This window comes from Hydra vulgaris, chromosome 12, assembly GCF_038396675.1.
Source record: "Hydra vulgaris chromosome 12, alternate assembly HydraT2T_AEP".
In the NCBI taxonomy this organism is placed as follows: domain Eukaryota; kingdom Metazoa; phylum Cnidaria; class Hydrozoa; order Anthoathecata; family Hydridae; genus Hydra; species Hydra vulgaris.
Genome location: NC_088931.1, coordinates 81,889,331 through 81,910,516, shown reverse-complemented (window position 1 = coordinate 81,910,516; position 21,186 = coordinate 81,889,331). Strand labels below are relative to the sequence as shown.

General features: G+C 26.2%; 1 protein-coding gene across 3 annotated transcripts in view; it reads right to left on the bottom strand.

The window, feature by feature from the left end:
• The window catches only part of LOC101238429 (antizyme inhibitor 2), a 78,732-nt gene that overhangs the window by 6,870 nt on the left and 50,676 nt on the right, over positions 1 to 21,186 (bottom strand). For all 3 annotated transcript variants that reach the window (XM_065814664.1, XM_065814665.1, XM_065814666.1), the window contains 4 exons: positions 17,930 to 18,062; positions 11,318 to 11,406; positions 9,562 to 9,643; positions 4,823 to 4,906 (listed from right to left, as the gene is read on the bottom strand). In XM_065814664.1, coding sequence (XP_065670736.1) covers positions 4,823 to 4,906; positions 9,562 to 9,643; positions 11,318 to 11,406; positions 17,930 to 18,062 — 388 coding nt within the window. The remainder of the gene's footprint in view (positions 1 to 4,822; positions 4,907 to 9,561; positions 9,644 to 11,317; positions 11,407 to 17,929; positions 18,063 to 21,186) is intronic.

Sequence of the window (21,186 nt, the reverse complement as noted above, 5' to 3'; positions counted from 1 at the left end):
AAGTTTAATTAAAATTTTCTTATTGAGGTTGGTTCGTGCTTTATATAAAATTCCTATGCTATTTGAAATTTTAGCGTTAATGTAGTCGATAAGATGATTCCAAGTGATGTATTTATTAAGATAAACACCTCAAAATTTAGTTACGGAATCCATTTTTATTTCAATTTGATCAATAAAAAACCATTTTAAATTCTTTTTTGTATTCCATAGTGTTTAAATTTATAGATTAAAATTTGGTGATCGACCGTATCAAAAAATTTTTGATAGGTCAATACAAAGTTCTAACGTGTATATTAACTTTTCAAATGATTTTGAGATTTCACTTACAAATTGGATAATTGCGTGTTCAGTTAAGCTATTATTTTTAAAACCGAATTGATTAATGTAAAGTAATTTATCATCATGAAAGTATTTGTATACTCTGTTATATATAATTTTTCCTAGAATTTTTAAAAATGTGGAAAGAACAGAAATAGGACGATAGTTACTAATAATTGATGCGTCCCCGTCTTTGAAAATAGGAGTAATTTTGGCAACTTTTAACTGATCGAGAATACATCTTGATGGATAAAAGCTTTAAAAACTTTAAAAAGAATAACTTATAGCTGTTCAAAACAATCTATAATAACGTTTCCATTTATTTGATCTGCTCAAATCGCTTTATTTTTTTTTCTAATGTTTTGAAGGCTCTTTCAAACTCTTCAAACAATAATTCAGAAGACAACTCGATTGAACCAATCATCCGTGGTTACTAGAAAATCAGTAAAGGAAGATTTGGTCTTAGGAATTTTTTTGGACAGTGTTTTACCTATATCAATTAAAAATTCGTTAAATTTTTGAGCTATACTTCTTGATTCATTTAAACTTTTGTTATCGATTCTAACCATTTTTGGCAAAAAAATTCGAGCATGATTTTTGTTTTCCAAAAATTTCTTTCATTATTTGCCATGTGAGTTTTGTTTCATTTTTAAATGTATTAAGGAATTGGAAAAAAAGAACTTTTTTTTAAGTTTTTGCGAATTTTTTCAAATAGATTTTTGTAGTCCTTGAAAATTTTTCCGCTTATGGGTATTTTTGTTTTCAAAAAATTTACATATAGCTTTTGTTTAATCTTGGGCAATTTTTTGAACCCTTTGGTAATCCAGGGTGTATTGGAAATCTTAGTTATTATCTTTTTTTCAAGGATTGGGAAATTAGCATCTTATACAGAAAATGTTTTGAAAAAAGACTCAGATATTATTAGCACTATCTTATCTAATTAAAATTTATGTTATTCTAGTGCAGTAATGATAGTTGATTTTTGAATAATTTAAGATTGGCCTCGTTATAAATGCGTTTTCGAATTACTTTTTGTGTAGTTATAATTTTTTCAAAGTTTGTACTATCTAATTTTAGGAATATAGGGAAATGATCTAATATATTGGTTTCCAAAATAAAAACATTTGAATCATTGTTGAAAATATCTGAATTTATTATATTATCTATTAGAGTTGTTGAATATGTTGTTACTCTTGTAGGTTTGTTTGTTAAAAATATCTATTTTTACTCTGTAGTTTTGTTTGTTAAAGATATTGAACCCGTTTCAAAAATTGCATTATAAAAATTCTTAAACTTTAAGGTCATCATTAAAAAGAAAACAATTCATGTTTGAATCACCAATTATAAAGTATTTTTTCAACAGCACCTTATTTAATGATTTGTTGTAAAAACATGGTAAGGTTTTCACTCAGCTTTTCACTCTTGTTACAGAGCATCGCTTAAGAGCATTTGAAAGGAAGTTTACGCCTCCTTCCTTATCGATACTGTAAAACATGCCCAGATGTAGCATTGAACCACGGACCACTAGCTTCTGAGACAAGCACGTTAACTACTGTGCTACAACTGATCAAATTGAATTTGACCTTAATTTGTATATTACCTTAATTTGAATTTGACCTTAATTTGAACATTACCTTAATTTGGACATTGAAAATATAAAAAGTCAAGGATATAATGGTGCAACATCAATGGCAGCTTTAAAGGTAGCAGCTTTTTAAGTGTACAAACCCGATTTCCGAACATTCACTCATAACCACCTATTGCGCATGTCAAACCATCATTTCAAAAAAAGAAATCATAAGAAGTATTTCAAAAGGTTCCTTATCATTCCAATTACAGCCTATCTATTATGTATTGGTTGAATTAAAAAATAAATTTAGGTTATTAGATACAGTTGAGTTATTGTTAAGTTTTGTATTTTCAATTATCTGCCAGAAAACTTTTGGTAGCACTATTTGAAATGAATGGTGTGCCATGCTAGACAAGAATAAAATGAGGATAGAAAACTAGGAAAGAATAATTTCAGAATAGAATGTTTTATGATAGAAATAAAGAAACCTTACTAGAAAAGAATTTTTACAAAAGAATATTTTTTGGCAGAAATTTTGAAAAGAAACTTGAAATACTTTCTAAGAAAGAATATTTTTTAATAAACGTAAACAACTTGTTTGGAAAGAATTTATTTAATAAATGCGAAAAACTTGCTAGGAAAGAATTTTATTTAATAAATCTAAAAAACTCGCTACGACAGAATTTTATTTCATTAACCCAAAAAAACTTGCTAGGACAGAATTACCATTTATGATAAAAGTGAATCACTGACAAATCAATTTGGAATTAACTGGTTTACTCATAGTTTAGCATTTTGTTGCGTTAGAATAAATATTTTGAAGGCCTTTATGCAGTAAACTAATTTAATAAAAAAATGCAACTAAGATTTGTGCAAATAGAATATTATATAGTAATTTTGAGATATTTTATTAATAAAATATTTTGAATTTTAAATGAATTTTTCTGATCGAACCAAAATTAATGCGATAATAATTATTTAACATTTATTCAATTAAAAATCATAACCGTAATTACCAAATTGCGCGCAAATTCTTTCTTAAAATTTCTTTGCTAGCACGTTTTTAAAATTTCTTTTCTAAAATTTCTTTGCTAGTACGTTTTTCCAATTTTCTTTGCTAGAAAGAAAATGACTTTTACTTGTGCGATTTCTATCCTAAAAAAGTCTTTGCTAGCAAGTTTTTCATTTTTCTTTGCCAGAAAGGATATATGTATTTCTTTCTTCTTTTCTATCCTTCAATTATTCTATCCTAAAAAGTAATCATGTTTTTTTCTATCATAGCAAGAATATTCATGTTTCTTTCCTAGAAAGGCTTTCCTGAATTCTTGTCTAGAACCGGCCACCATTTGAAATGACCCAAAAAGCTACCATAAATTATGAAATCGATCTCTCTAACTTAATGAAAAAATGACAATGTGGCAAAAAAATGCGGCTACGATGTCAACCAGAAAATCAACATCCAAGTGCTGCTGGTGCTTTTAAAGAATATATACCAGAGAAACTTTGGAATATTTAATTTATTTTATCACTTAGTTGTGTTCTTCTAGTTACTGCAGCTAGTAAACGACCGGGGCTGGTTTTTGACCTGAGCCAAAGCCGGGTTTATGGCTAGGGCTGTATAAATATTGGGGCATATTTATATGATGTATAAAAACAAGTCAATATGCACCAATGTTTATGCAGTCCCGTACGTAGAACCGGCCTTGGCCACAGTCAAATACCAGCCCCGGTCATTTACTAACTGCAGCAAAATGTAAAGGAACAGGAAGAAACAGTTGTGTTGCGTACAAATATTCATTCATACAAAAGAGCAACTCAAGGGCAGGAACAACTTTCAGAGTTGAGTATAGTGAACATCATTATGATTATAAAATTTAGCTATAATATTTTTGTTACTAATTTTATACAGAAGCAACAACAAATCAAGAAATGTTAACTTTCTTTAAGACATTTAACTTTTGTTGTGGGTAATAACTTATCACTGAGACATTTTATTTATATTTAATATGTGGAACACTGGATTTAAAATATTTTTAGTGGTCCTCCAAGACCTTTGAACATTTAACAAGTCCCTAATATTATAAAGCAAAATTATATGAAAACTTAAAAAATAAAAATTTTAACATAAAAAATATTAAAAAAAAATTTTATCAAAAAAATTGGTAAAAATGTACTTTTTCATTTTTAGTTAATAAATAGCATTAAAATCAAATATGTAAATTTTTATATAATATAATTATTATTTTTCAAACTTTTATATAATTTTTAAAATAAATATATCAAAAAAATATTACTTTTTTTGATAATATTAAGGAAAATTTTAAATTGTGAGGTTGTTGTGAATAAAACAATACTGTGAGGTTGTTGTGAATAAAACAATACTGTGAGGTTGTTTTATTGCTGTTTTATACAGTTTATAGCATTAAAAATATAAAACGCTTATAAAATAAAACATGTTTTATCATCAGTATGAATGGAGTATAAATTAACTTGAATAAAAAAAAAAAATAGTAAAAACTATGATAGCCTAATAAACCTGTTTAAATTCACATGTTTAATTCAATTTAAAATTTCTGCTTAGTTAATTTTCTTTATTTTTCAAGATCTTTAAAGACCAAGACACAAAAGACTAAATATTAATACATGACCAAGACATAAAAAAATAGGTCTTAAAATATAGTAATGCTTTATCTTTTTATAAGAAAAACAAACACTAAACAACCTAAATAAACACCTGTGCATACACCCATATCAACAATCTATCTAAGTACATATGCATACACCCATATCAATAATCTACCTAAACACCTACGCATACACCCATATCAATAAACTCATACTTATACTTCATTATATATTTGTTAAAAAAAGTTACAATAAATAAAAAATTATATTAATAGTAAAATATTTTAGAGTTTTTATTAAATTTCATACATTTTCCATCGAAATAGTTTCATTTTTAATACCAGGAAATCCGCCACCAATGTCCAGCAACGTGAAAGTGTAGCCAATAGCGTCCTTTAAAAAAAAAATATTTTAAATTGTCCCAATAGCTATTATGCTATTAAGCACTTAAAAACCAAATACCCAAAAGCAATAAATCAACCCCAGGCCCCAATAAAGTTATTTTTTTATTGCTTTTTACCTGCATAGGTTAAAAAGATATAACTTTATGCAATTTTTAAACATAACTTTATTTTTTATTTACAATGTAATTATTTAATAGATTATTTTTTAAAATAAATAAAAACAAAATTTTAAATTTTTGAAAATGAAATAAAATATAAACTGTATGAATATATTAACATTAGATATATACAGAAACATTATATACACTAGGGTGTCCCAAAAATGACTTATTTTAAAAATGTCTACTCTCCCCCTAAATGTGTTTGATATAACAAAATAATACTGGGTTATAAAATTTTTTGAACAAAAAATATTTTTAAGGGTACCCCAAGACCTTCAAACATCAGACAGGTATTATAAATATTAGAAATAATTATAACTATATTATAAGTTTATATTATAAATATTATAAAAATATATATAAAGAAAAAAATAACTATTATTATAATATTATATAATATTATTAAAAAAATTGTAAATAAAATTATAAATTCAATATTATTATAAATTATAAATAAAAAAAAACTATAAAGAAAATTACAAATATTATTAAAAAAAAAACGCATTATTCCGCAAGGTTGCATCCTTTACTCTATCTGTCCCTTTATGCTCTAAAAAATTTGTCTAGTTTCTTTCCTTGCATATCAAACCTTTGGTACTGTTAAATATACGAATATTTGATATTTAATTTCGTTTAACTTCGATTGGCGAAGTTAAACAAAATTTGCTTGTGCTTACTCCAAGCTTGAAAAAAAAAACTTGTTTTGATGCTTGATGATTGATGAACTTCCATCTGTTTTATACTTTCATGCCTTAACTCAGCTTTAAAATTTACATTGTTAAAATGTAAATTGTGTCATTAGCATTACAGTTTGGCTTTTTAATATAAATGTTAAAATTTTGAATAAGTTGTTTAAAATACATTTTTAAAAGTTATAGAGTAAAACTGGGTCAAACCACACACCATATCATTCTGCACACTGATCGAAATTATCAAATAAAAACTAAACGGATATGGCTATGAAAAAAATAAAAATAGATTCAAATACAGAACTTACTCCTCTATTCGAATTGATAAAATTATTTGCCGATTCAACTATATTTTTCTTTTTTTATACAACTTTAACGGGTAGTCAAAATTTTTTATTGTTGCCAACAAGATAGCGCGTGAACCGAAACCGATATAATAATAATTTTAGCACCATCTTGCTGGAAATCTAGTTTTAATTCTGATAAAATCGCACACTCGATTAATTACTTAGTTTAGTTTTTCGCAAGTGACTAAGCGCCTATCTTTATCTAATTAACTTAGTATTAATTACGGTTTAATTATCAATGAAATATAATGTTATTTGTTAATATAATAAACTCTTACTCATTAAAAACCAATTATTGTATTATTTCTCAATATAATCATCACTCGCTCAATTTAGTTTAACTCACTCACTTTAACATGTCAACTAAAAAAACAAAAGCATACAATAAAGACGATATACTAGCCGCATTAACTGATATGAAAGAAAATAAAACATCACTGAGAAAAGCTGGATTCAAACACGGCGTTCCAGTCTCAACGCTCAAAGATTGCAAAAATAACAACAACAAAGGCTTCCATGGCTCAGGGACAACAACGGTACTCTCAAATGAAACAGAAAGATTGTTGGTGCATTGGATAACTTAGCATCTGAAAGAGCAGCTTTTTTTACGCCAGAAATAATTGATCGTTATTTTGAATGCGTCGCCAAGCAATATCAACAAACTGATATAACTGGGTCGCATATTTGGAATTGTGACGAAGCAGGTTTTTCGGGTAATCATGGCAAAGCAACCGTCTTGTATCAAAAAGGGACAAGACGTGCATTTAAACTTACTGGCAATAATGAAAAAATTCATTATTCAGTAAACAATTGTTGCAACGCTGGTGGGCATTTTGCACCATCATTTGTGATATACAAAGCCAAAAGAACTTAATTGACTGGGCAAGAGGTAGTCCAGTTGGCACCAAATATTCAATTTCAAAATCAGGTTGGATGGAGCCCGATGTATTTATTGAATGGCTGAAAGAAGTATTTATAGCCGAAACTGAGCAAATTATTGGTATTCATATTTTAGTATTAGATAGGCATACCACTCACATAACTTTGAAAGCGGTATTGCTGTGCAAAAAACATAATCTTCATTTGTTTACCAGAGCATTCTTCACATATTCTACAACCATTGGATAGAGGTGTCTATTGTCATATCAAACAAGCATGGAAAAAAGTTCTTACAAAGTATTACAAAGACTCAAAATGTAAGAATTTAGATAAAGAAAAATTCCACCGTTGCTCAAACTGCTGCACGAGAGCGGTAAATGTTTTACACGCTTGCATGCAATCGCTGGTTTCCAATACATTGGCTTATTTCCACTTAATAAAAATAACATAAATCATAAGGCGTTAGCAATCACATACACGTTTAATCTACCTTCATCAACTTTAGCAACCTCTGCAGCACCTACACCACCTTGCTCAGATACAGCTTCATCATCTTTAACAGCCGCCGCAACACCTACTCCAACTACACACCAATTACTAACTTTCTCAACACTTCACGTTTTGATAGATATCAAGCATGCGTTGATCGTTGCAAAAACAGTATTGAGATAGAGTTAAAGCAGTTTTTTCAAGCTAGGAATCAATCGCATGTTAAGAAATCGAAGCAGTGCAACATGTCAAAACTTGGCAGAAAATGTATTACCGAAGAAAATGTAATCGAGTTCCTCAAACAAAAATATGAAGAAAAAGCAACCAAAGAAGCCGTGAAAGTTGCTAAACTTAACGCAAAGCATAGACTCTCTATGCCAAATACTTAAATGCCTGAGCATAATAATGCTGAGCAACTTCAGCAGAACAATAATGAAGAACAATTACCAGTTAAAAGTTGCAAAATCTAAAAAGTGTAGAGTACAGTTAAACACAGAAATGTTGCAATGCGAGAATTCGATGTGTCGAGAGCGGTTGTGTAAAGAAACATATTTACCAAAGAAATGTGTAGTTGAAACCAAATTTTTTTGTTGCAAAAAATGTAAAAACTTAAATATAGTTTCTTAAATATAAGTTGTGTTGAAAAAAAATAATAAAAAAAAGTTAAAATTTAAAAAACACTTGTTTTCTCAAGTGTGCCGTTTTATCAGAATGTTGCCTAAAACCGCACAATTTTTTTTTTCTTACATTTAATATTTTCGATAATTTTATTATTCTTTTTTTAACATATATTTATATTATTTTATGTAGTTTTTTATTAGCTATCTAATAAAAAAAAAAAAAAAAAAAAAAAGTTATTTAATTTTTATTTATAAGTGTGCGGTTTGACCCAGTTTTACTCTATTTGGTTCATCAGCATTAAAGTACGTCTTTGAATTAAATTTAATTTTAAACTATGTTAAAAATCATTTAAACAAATATAACAAAAATTACTGCTGAAATCTAAATTCCGTATTTGAAAAAGATTTTGTTTTCTTTTAATTTATTTTTTAAAATAGTATTATGCATAAAAGTACACGACATTGAAACAAAAAATTTATGAAATCCATTTATGAAAAGAATCCTCTTTAAAAAAAAAGCATTTCTCACTTTCATAGAAAAAAATATGTTTTTCACTTGCTTTCAGATATTTTAATCTATGATGGAGAGATTTATGTTTAACATAAAAAATTAGTTAGCAGATAATAAGAAAAAAGTTTTTCTTTAATAAATATTGCAAAACTATTTTATATTGCTTTAAAACTAAGTTCTTCTAACTATTTTACATTCCTTCAAAACAAAATTCAAATCTTTAATTTTCAAAATCCCATTCAATTTAAAGTCTTTTAATTAAAAAATAATAATTAAATAATCAGTTTTTTAAACAAAAAAACTTACATTTGTGATTAAATGCTTTTTTTATGACTTAATTTTTTCTAGATAAACGTCTTATAAATGATATCAAAAGATAATTTAAAGATTTCAAAATTAAAAAGTTTTTGGTTAATGTAAAATTGCTGAACCCGTACTCAAATTACCATTTCGTACATAAAATGCGAGCTAAATAACGCTTCTTAACGAGGTATTCTCAGATTATCTTTAATTAATGACTTCTCATGAAAATCGTATAACCAATCCATTATAAAGTTAGCAACTGCTAAGATTCCATTAAGCAAGATTCCATTCTCTAACTCTATACATCTCTTATTGCTAAGATTCCATTAAGCAAGATTCCATTTTCTAACTCTATACATCTCTTATTTTTGCTTGTATGGAATACTGTTATCATTTTGGCTAAATCTTCTAATGACACCCTTACTATTTTAGAAAAGATGCAAAAACTTTCCTTAACACCTGCTTTGGCTGCCACACTTTTTTGCCACTGTCACGATTTGTTGTAAAGATCTTCTTTTCTCCAACAAAAAAAAACTTTATCTATTAATTTAAGGGAAAAAAAATCTTATTAAAATACTATGAAATCAATAAATTTTCTTGCTGTTGCTAATATACCAATGAATTTGCCAACTAACATTTACTTACCCCTTGTTGAAATACAGCAGCTGCAGACTTCACTGCATTGTAGAATAAAGAAGCATCATAGCAACCAGTTCCAACATGAAAACTTAAATTTTAAATTGAACACATACATAATAGAAATTTAAAAGTACTTTAAACACAATAGTATGAAGCAAACTATATATATACTTATATATATACATAATTATAATTTTATATCTTAAGATTGTTACATGAGATTATTATAACATCAGATTATTTAATGCTTATATTTTATATAAATTGAATTGAGGTAAAAAATAGATTATCTCAACAACCCATTTTGGCACGTTCATAAAATACGTCACACTACTTTTGTGTATTTTTGACCCCCTATTTTATATCACTATTAGTGATATAAAATAGGGGGTCAGAATATTTTTAGGTAGTGACTATCTGTCTCGCATGTCTGAAGTCTCCTCTCAAAAATAAGAAACAAAAACATAACTTTTTAACATAAAACAATATATTGCAGCTATTTGACAAAATGAAAAAAACAGAATGAACAGAATAACTCCAAAATGTTCACATATTTATATTTCAACCTTACTTTAGTGAAATGTCACATAGCCAACAAAGTTTTCAGATGACTTTATTGTTCCGATAATTAATTTAAAAATAAGTTCTTATCAAATTTAATACAGGGACCTTACATATAAAAAAATTTTATTAAAAAGTTCTATAAAGAACCCTACTCACTAGAAAAATTTAAAATAGAATCTAAAAATGAATTTTTATTTTATTATTTTTTAACAAAAAGGTGTCACTGTAACAATAAATGAGGTTGGTGAAAAATCACTGATCTCAGTCTTCGGAATTAGGGTCAGCATTTGCAAATGTGTCTTTTTAAATTAAGTTTTTTCAGAATACAAAGTTTGGGTTTTTATAATAATGTTAAGGTAGGAAAAAAAAACATTTTTGTAATTTTATCTTTCAAAGATACAAAACCTTTAAAATATTGAATTGAAAAAATATTTTATAACGAATTTGATGGTATTATTTACACCATAAAACTACATTTATTCTATAAAAACATTTTATGCATTTAAAAAAACAACTATTGATAGAACAAATATGCAAATAAGGGTTGCAAGCTGTTGCCAGGGCCATGCAGAGACACCTGAACCATAAAGATAAAGACAAATGAAATATGAAGCCATTAAAATAGACCACATTTTTTGGTTAGGGCTCTCTTGCACTCCTGACTGTTGCTAATTAAAATATTTATGATAAAGATTATTTTTGATGAGTTTGACAAAAAAGTTTTTCCAAATTTCATATCGAAATTGCTATAAGAAGATATTATTAAAACATCAAGAAACATATAATTCAGTAATATAAATATTACAATAATTGTTATAACTTATTTTGATCAAAGAAACCACAAATGAATGTAATGCTATTCCGCTTGCTGATTATAGGACAAAAGTTATAACAATGTAGGAAATATGTCAGACAATTGCAAAGGAGCACAAGCTTTCTTAATAAAAAAAATAGTGTCTTACAGCAATGTTACATACATACATACATACATACATACATACATACATACATACATACATACATACATACATACATACATACATACATACATACATACATACATACATACATACATACATACATACATACATACATACATACATACATACATACATACATACATGCATACATACATACATGCATATATGCATACATACTTTCAAAACTTTTAATAATTCAATAAGGAAAACATCTTTACCTTACACCAATAACATTCAAATCAAGGTCCTTAGCAAGCTGCAACAATTTTTGTGTGCTTTCGAGACTAGCACCAAACTTGCGTCCAAGCTAATGTAAAAAAGTAAAAATAAATAAAAAAATTTTAAAAATAACAAAGTTACTTAAAAAAATTTGTAATAATAAAATTCTAAACAACTTCAAATAGATAAACACATTATGATTTTTAAAAACTGTTATAAAACATGTTGAATGTAAAAATTTTAAATGTTCACAGTATTTGTTATATTAGAAATAATACTGGACAACTGTTTAAATTAAAATCCAGAGCAAAAACATTGATGAACAAAGCCACTGTGCAGAAAAACAAGTTGAGCACACTCACAGGACATGGTAGGATGTTTTAGATTGACAGTTTTACTAGTTTTATCAAATATTCAATAATTAAAAATTTTACTGCTATTAATATTTAAGTTGCTCACATTTTCTTTGTATATTATTAACAATTTTTCAAATTATATTTGGAGACTTAGAAATATTGTTACAACTCTAAGCACTTAACAATATTCTTAAATCATAAGATCTACAAAACTTAACAAATCGAAAACCATGGTTGTTGGCAGTTATATGTGCAACAACACCACAAAACAAACTGATTTTGTTACAAAATCAATTGATTTTGAACAAATCAATTGATTTTGTTAGGTATTTTGTAATTGCTGATGAGTTATTTGAAGTTATAGATGTGTTAATGTTGATTTTTGTAATTATAAATTTATTTGGTTTGTCTGCACTACCTCTTTATTTAAACTGCATTGATCTTTTGTACCTGGATAAAAATTCACCAAGGAATTATTTTATAGATATGAAACTTTATAACTTTTATATATTAAAATTTTCTCTCCTTTTTTTTTATTAATTACTTTCTACTCTTTTTGTCTAATCTTTTTTTTCTCTTTACATGTATAAAAGTCATCTCAATTTTTTTTAAGTTTCTTAATAGATGATTGTAGTTTCTTATGTTTTTTATGAAATTTTTTTACAGAATTTACCAATTAAATTGATTAATAATTTAATTACTGGTAGCAAAATTATTTACTGGTATTGCAATCCCTTAGAAAACACAAACGTGTGAAAAAATTCTAGAAATAGATATGAATAGATATGAATATCACTAAAGAATTTAAAAGTAAAACTTTTTTTATTGCATCGTGTATTTAAACAATATTTAGTAATATTTTAAAATAATATTGCAAAAGAAGTAAAAATTTTTTTGTTTTTAATTTTTTTTATTTTTAAATAGCACTTATATTGAACATAACCGTCATTCAAACTTTTGTAACAAACTTTTTTACAAAATTTAAACATTCAAGTGGCTTTTATAACATTAATTCTTTTATCTTAATACTTAAAGACATCATTTAACTTAAATATTAAAAAATAATAATAAGTCTAAAAATTTTTTCACCCATCAAAAGCTTATTAAAATTACCCCTCCCCCTTCCTTCATTTATCAACTTTTACTTGTTATCAACAAAAAATAATCTCTAAAATACTATAATGGCACTGCAAATACTATAATGGACACTGCTCTAAAGAGCTATCGTCTCTTGTGCCATCTACTAAAATTCAATCTCGTGTTACTCGTCATTCAATCTAGTCTCATCCTTTTTCTATGACTGGTGCTCGTGTCCTTGGTGCTCCAAAAATTCTTATTCGCCTAGTCTTTTCTCTTCCAGTAACTTCCAACTTTAATTAGTGGTTGCTTGCAGCCTTGTTGGAAGCGAAGATATTTAAAAAAAAAAAATTTAAAAAAAAAAGTTAAAAAATTAAAAAAAAAAAACAGTGTAAACTGGTTATAAAAACAAGCCATTAAAATTACATTGTTTTATGCAAGTTATGTAAAAAATGTTAGCTGGGATTTATAAGGTTGTGATTTAAAGGCAAGGATAAATTAAAGTTAAATTAAAAAAAAACCCTCACTACCCTATAATTATGCCACCCCTCATTTCTTTTATGCCCACCTTCGCTTGTATTAAGCATGCGAGAGTACAATGCTGATTCTACAAGGCCCTTATCTTGTAGTATCATGGTGGTATAAATTTTAAAGTAAATCTAAAAAATAATTTACTAAGAATACTTAATACAAATAATTTATTCAAAATCAAAAAAAGATTTGTAATTGATGAAAATAATTATTATAGATTTGTAATAGATATAAACAATTTTTTTTACAACCAGTAAAAAAAGTGTTTAAAAGGACACTCAACTCCTAACACATGTTGTTTAAAAGAACTCTCAACTCCTAACACATGCTGTTTAAAAAAACTCTCAACTCCTAATACATGTTGTTTAAATAGACTCTCAACTCTAAACACATGTTGTTTAAAAAAACTCTCAACTCCTAACATATGTTATTTAAATAGACTCTCAACTCCTAACACATGTTGTTTAAAAGAACTCTAAACTCTTAACACATGTTGTTTAAATAGACTATTAACTCCAAACACATGTTGTTTAAATAGACTCTCAACTCCTAACACGTGTTGTGTTCAGATTCAGGATTAGAATCATCATAATCACACTGTTATTGGCCTCATGTAATTCAGAAGGTTTGCTTTTTTTTTTTACTATCCTGTAAGTTACTATATGTATGTTTGAGTTCTGTTTAAACCTCTTGTGTGGTGTTAGTCATGTAACTAACTATCGAATATTACAGATTGTTCACCACATAACAGACTGGTCACCTTAATTTCTAGTCACCCTGTATATAAAATGCTTTTCTTATTGTATATTAAAAACCTCCTGAGCTCGAAATCACTCTGACCTTTTCCTCAGTCTCCTTTATTATCAGTAAGGTCTTTGAATCTTTAATTAAAAACTTCTAATATCGCTTCTAGAGTAAACTTGCTTACTAATAATCAATATGGATCTTCAACCTTCTGCAGCTGATTTGTTACCTGTAGTTAAAAATTAAAAAAAAGGCTATTGCTCTTGACATTTCAAAGACTTGCAATAAAATCTAGCATGCTGGTCTTCTTTATGAGCTTGCTTCATATTGAACTTGCAAAAACTTTTGAAATTGTCAAGTTATTCCATTCTAACTTAATTATTAATGTTGTTGCGGAAGACCAACACTCTTATTTATTTCTGGTAACTTCTGCGGTATCTCAAGGTTCCATCTTTTGTCATGTATTGTTTGTCATCACCAATAATGACAATCTTTATTTAAAGTGGCTCTATTTGGTAATGAGACAATTATATACTTCATTCTTAATAAAAGTTTCACTTTTTAATTGCTCAGAACAAGCAGTAGTATTATGAAGATTTAGACAATGGTTTAAAACTTATGCCTAAGTTAACTATTGAGCACATACACATAAACTCTTACTCTGCTATGACTGTAAAACTAGCTACTCAAATTTTAAGTCAAACCGTAGCATCTGTTTTGAAAACTTTTGGAACTGAAGAACATTTAGAGACAGCTAATTTTTGTGAAAAAATGAACATGTTTTTTGATTGTGTAAACAGTAAATCTCTTGAAGAACATAAAATTAATATAAAACCTTTCCTTCAAAAATATACAGACCAAAATGATTTTTGATTTAATTTCCTTTTAAATGATTTTTTGAATTATTTTAAAGATTGGAAAAGATCTATAGATGAAAGAGTAGACAAGACTACTAGTTTTCAATACTATTATGAAGCTAAAGCAAAAATATTCATTTCAGAGACTCATGAATAAGACTCATGAATGCTTGACAATGACATGTAACTCAATTGTGGAAGTTATAAAGTTTCTGTAAGCAGAGGGCATGTCTTATGTACTTACTAAGTAATAGATTTTGTCAAGACCCAATAGAGGAATATTTCAGTGCTCAAAGAAAAATAGGGCGCCATCCAGATAACCCTGATGCTAAACAGTTTGGATACAATGCTAATGCAACACGCATCCAAAGAAATGTTTTGCTTAATACTGGAAATACTAGAGGCTCTTATGTAAAAAGAAAAGTCTCTGAAGATCTTATACCAAAAAGAAAGAGAAAAAAAACATGATTTACAAACTACTTATATTGCAACAACTATTTATATTCAAAACTTTATTATCTTTTTTTTAGCTTATATGATTGTTTCATATTTGTACGTAATCCTTTTTTGCATGGTTCTCCTGTTTTTTCTATTGCTTTGTGCTTATTAACAATGTCTTTGGCAAACAAATGACTTCCAATTTCAAAATATAAACTAAGTATTAAGCACAAAGTAGTTTTTTGTATATCTTTTTCAATTTTTAACTCACAGCTTTCAAGAATAACCCTGTAATATTCATCTATATCTTGATCATACAATGTTTTGTTTGTCAATGATTCTTTGTCTATGCTTTTAGTTAATTCTGACTGTTCTGTATATAAACAAAATGCTTTTTCTGCTATAATTAACATTTGCTCAAATTCAATTGATATACCAGTGAGTCCTCCACAGTTAAGAGCATTTATAAGCTTTTGGTCAGCAATATTTTTCGTTTCACACTGGCAGCTTTTTAATATTGACATTGTTGTATATCAGTGTTATTGCTTGTTCGTAAACATGGGATTTTTTTTTTTAATTAGTGGATAACGTAGCTTTCAAGATATTTTAATCCATACTTTTTTCTTTCATATATTGCTTGACTATTTGATGTCTTTTTATCACTGACACTAGATATATTAGCCCTATAATAAGATGCAATGCTATCAGCAAGTTTGCTTAATAATAATGTAGCAGCATCTTCATATTCAGCACCACAATTAAAAATTTGCTTACTGTTGATTACTATTTCGCTAAAATAATCAGCATAAAACTCATTCAAACTTTTTAGAGAAATTTTACTGCAACTTTCAATTATTCTATCAAAATGAATCTTGTCTTTTATTTGGTCAATCTGAATAATAATAACTTTTTAATAACTTCAATCATATTATCAATTGAGCTTTCTGTAATCTTGCAAGACAATCATCCAATCAATTATTTTCTATCAATCATCCAATCAATTATTTTCTAGTTCTATCCCATTCATTTATTTTTCACTTACTTTAATCACTTAGAAAAAAAAGTTAAAACAAATATTTGTTTATGCTATGTAAATGATTTACTTAAAGAAAAATTACTTTACACTTTTAATCTTACTAGGAAAAAGTACTCACATCTTCGACAATAGCTTCAGCATAACTTTCAAGTTCAGTATCTTTTTCAAAACTTTCCAATAGCAATATAAGGTCACTATTACTGAAGCCATTGTAAATTTTTGTGTTGTGCACTGTCAATGTCACATGATCACAGCTTTCACCTTTTAATTTTTTTAATGCAAAACATCAAGTTTCCAAACCAGTTAAGTCTATAAACTATGGTTTCATCAACCATAACTCAACCCCACATAACTTGTCACTTAAAAAAGTTGCATTCTTTTACTGTATTGATCTCTTAATGTTCTAAAAACCTCTAGTCATCAAGTTTTTTTTGTTTTACATGCTCATACAATTTACAGTTTTAAAAATTTTTATCATTTTCTTTTTCTTAAACCCATTTTCTTGCTCTTAAACAATATTTTATGTTTTCTGGTAACACAAAGTATTCTTGGTTTATCGTGTTCAAACTTTAATAAATACTTTGAAGTGATCAACCATGCAAAAGCAACAAGAAATAACAGCGACTTAAGGATGACAGAATTTTTTTATATAACAACAATGCCAGTGATTTATTATACTTGTTTAAAATAACTTCTAATGTTATATTGTGTAGGGTCTAGGTCGAGACCAAGATATTTATAGACTAAGGTAAAACATATTGAGTTGAACTTGTAGATAATGTTCATAGTGTTTGGTTGTCTTGAGAGCCATTTTCTTGTACCAAATAGCATGGATTCTGTTTTACCAACTCCAAGGTTAAGAATCAACTAATTTTTCATATACCATTTTGAGAATTCCTCCATATGAGATGAAAAACAAAATATAGCAACCAAGTTGTAATAAACTCTTTTTATTTATTAGTTTTTTTATTAGATTTAATTTTCCAAGGCTCCAGAAGGGGCAACTACAGTCGAGGAAGGTTTTGTCTTTTTTTTTAATTTTATTTGCAACCCTCTCGTAAAAACTAAGAAACACAAACCTTGTCAAGCAAAGCTGCTGCGCATAGAAACAGGTTAAGATATACTTCCAGAAAAATAGAGTCGATTTGAACCCTGATAACTTGAATGTTAAACAATCTATTTAGTCTACAACCACATTTTTAACAAAATCATGCAGCGCAGCAGCTATGTCAACAACATAACTGCTATGTGTTTGGTCCATTATTACAACCTAACAGCTATTTATTTGTTACATTTTTACCTCACAGTTTACATCATTGTTATTTTTCTCTCTTTATTATTTTATTTTGTAGTTTAAAAGAAAATTAAGTTAAAAGAAAATTTTATAAATGAGTTTAAGAAAAAAGATAGAAATTCAATGTTAGTTGTAAGAGCAGACAACTGTGAACCTAACATTAGAATCTAATAATATCATTACATCATTAAATAATATATGAATATTTCTAAAAACACTATACAAAATTGATTTTTTTCATTTTAAAAAAAATTTTAACAATAATTAAACTGTTATACCTTATAAGCTGAGTTAGAATCATCTACTTTGATTCTTATGACAAGCTCTGCTTCAGGGAAATTTTCTTTTACTTTGTACAGTTCTCCTTCACTGTCAAATGTCATTTTCCTCACATTTTTTCCCCTAGCATATCTAATATAAAAGAAGAAATTTAAAGAAATGCTATTTAATTTTTACAAAAGAAAAATTATAAAACATATTTTTAGCCAAACCGCTCCCCCCCCCCTCTATCTTCCCAATCCTTTCAAAAAATAAAACACTTTTGCTCATGCCTAATTTTTTATATGTAAATGCTACCTATCCACACAAACATACGAGTCAGTGTATATACACATAAGCGAACAATATTTAAACAAATTTAACTAAATTTAAGATAGAAAACCTTAATAGACTTTAAAAATATTATTGAATAATAAAAGAAAGATTATATAGATATATATATATATATATATATATATATATATCTATATCTATGTTTATATATATATATATATATATATATATATATATATATATATATATATATATATATATATATATATATATATATATATATATATATATATATATATATATATATATATATATGTAATATAAAACTACTAGAATTAATAATTAATTAGTATTTAATATTTAGTTATATATATATATATATATATATATATATATATATATATATATATATATATATATATATTTCTCTAATGAAAAAGTATTCAATTCTTCCAAACGAATATTTGAAGATGCCCTTGAAAAAAGTGGTTTTGAAAATTTTAAACTAAAAATTGACACTGAAAAAAGAATATAAAAAATCGAAATAGAACTAGAAATGTAATTTGGTTTAACCCCCCATAGAGAAAAAATGTTTTCACTAACATATGAAAAAGTGTTTTTAAAATTGGTCTATACGCATCTCCATCCCTCTAATAAATAACGTAAAATTTTTAATTGAAATACAATTAAAGTTAGCTACAGTTGCACAAAAAAAAATGGAAAGAATTATAAAAGGTCACAATAATGCTTTGTTAAACAAAAAAGAAATCCTAAATGAAAAAGTACAGAAAATTGTAATTGTAAACAAAAAAACAATTGTCCAATGAGTGGAAGTTGTTTATCAAAAAATGTGGTATATAAATGTGTTGTTTCCTCTAAGAATGTACCTGATAAACAATATATTGGCATAACAGAGGGTGAATGGAAAAAACGTTCTGCCAATCATAAGCAATCTTTCAAAAATAAAAAGTATTCAAAAGATACCATGCTGTCAAAATATATATGGGAATTAAAAGAAAAAAATATTGATGATTTTATACTGAATTGGTCCGTCCTATAAACAGCGCCTGCATACAACAGTATTTCCAAAAAATACATACTATGCCTAAAAGAAAAATTTGAAATAATTACACATGCAAATCAAGAATACTTATTAAACAAAAAATCCGAATTAATTTCTAAATGTAGGCCTACATTTAGAAATTAATTCGGCCTACAACAAATAAGTTTCTCCTGAAAAACTATAAAAATAAATGAGTTCAAATAATATTTACATTAAATACCCTTTTAAAGAAAAAAACATTTTAAAAAAAGCATAAATAATCATTTCTAAAGAATTCTTTTTATAATAGTGTCAGCAAATGTGTGAAAATTTACAGTAGTTAAGACATTTGCAACTTCCTGTAATTTAATTTTTGTATAAATTGGAGTTTTATTAATTTGATCATTCATTTCTGATGAATCTTTGTTGATGAAACACAGTGTAAAATGAAAAAAAAAATTTAAGTGATTTTTTACTAATATATAATTGCTCTGTTCTTTCAAGAACATTGAGCACTCTATTGTGTAGAATACATTTTTAAGTTGTTTAAATATATATCTATATATATATTTATATATATATATATATATATATATATATATATATATATATATATATATATATATATATATACATATATATATATATATATATATACATATATATATATATATATATATATATATATATATATATATATATATATATATATATATATATATATATATGTATATATATATATATATATATGTATATATATATATATATGTATATATATATATATATGTATATATATATATATATATATATATATATATATATATATATATATATAAAACAACCCATAACTAAATATTAAATAGTATTTAATTAATTAGTAATTATTATATATATATTAAAGATATTTAAAAACTTGTTATAGTTAAATACAACAATGAAAAATATCAGGGGCGTGCAGAGCGTGAGTCACCCGAGCAAATTGCTCGGGGCCCCGGACCCTATGGGGGCCCCCAACAGTGGCAATAACATTCCAGGTTTTTTTTTCCTTCTCTTTTTCCCCATCAAGAGCTTTAACTTACATAAAAAATAAAAATAGCTTATTAAGTTTAATGAAAATTGCCTCAAAATAGATCAAAATTTATAGAAGATCCCTGCGGACGAGCTTTTGTTTAAATCTTATCTACATGCTTATCTTGAATTTAGCGGGAAAAGTTATAATGTGTTTAAATCTTATTTTAAAAATGGCGTATTTGGATTAGTTTTTTTACAGGCGATTTGCTTGATTGTACAATTTAATTTATAGATTAATAAAAATAAATTTTTCATTTTTGTGATTAATTATATATATAAATTTTGTATTAATTATATAATGATTTATATATATATATATATATATATATATATATATATATATATATACACAAACATATGTATATATATACATTTATATATATACATATGTATATTATGTATATATATAAATATGTTTGTATATACAAATATATGTTCTTATATATATATAAATATATATACATATATATATATATATATATATATATATATATATATATATATATATATATATATATATATATATATAAATATATATATATGTATATATATATATATATATATATATTTATATATATATGTATATATATATATATATATATATATATATATATATATATATATATATATATGTATATATGTATATATATCTATTAGACGATAGTATTTTAAAAAATAAAAATGAAATGCATGTATCCATCTGGTGCATCAAAGTTAAAAATCAGTAAAGTAAAAAAAGCGGCTCTACAAAAAGGAAGGCAAACATTATTTGATGTTGGAATTACAACTACTCCTAAAACATCAGATGCCCTTTACACTAGCTCAACAAAGCAAAAATATGACGGTAGTATCCAATCTTCTGTTTCTGGT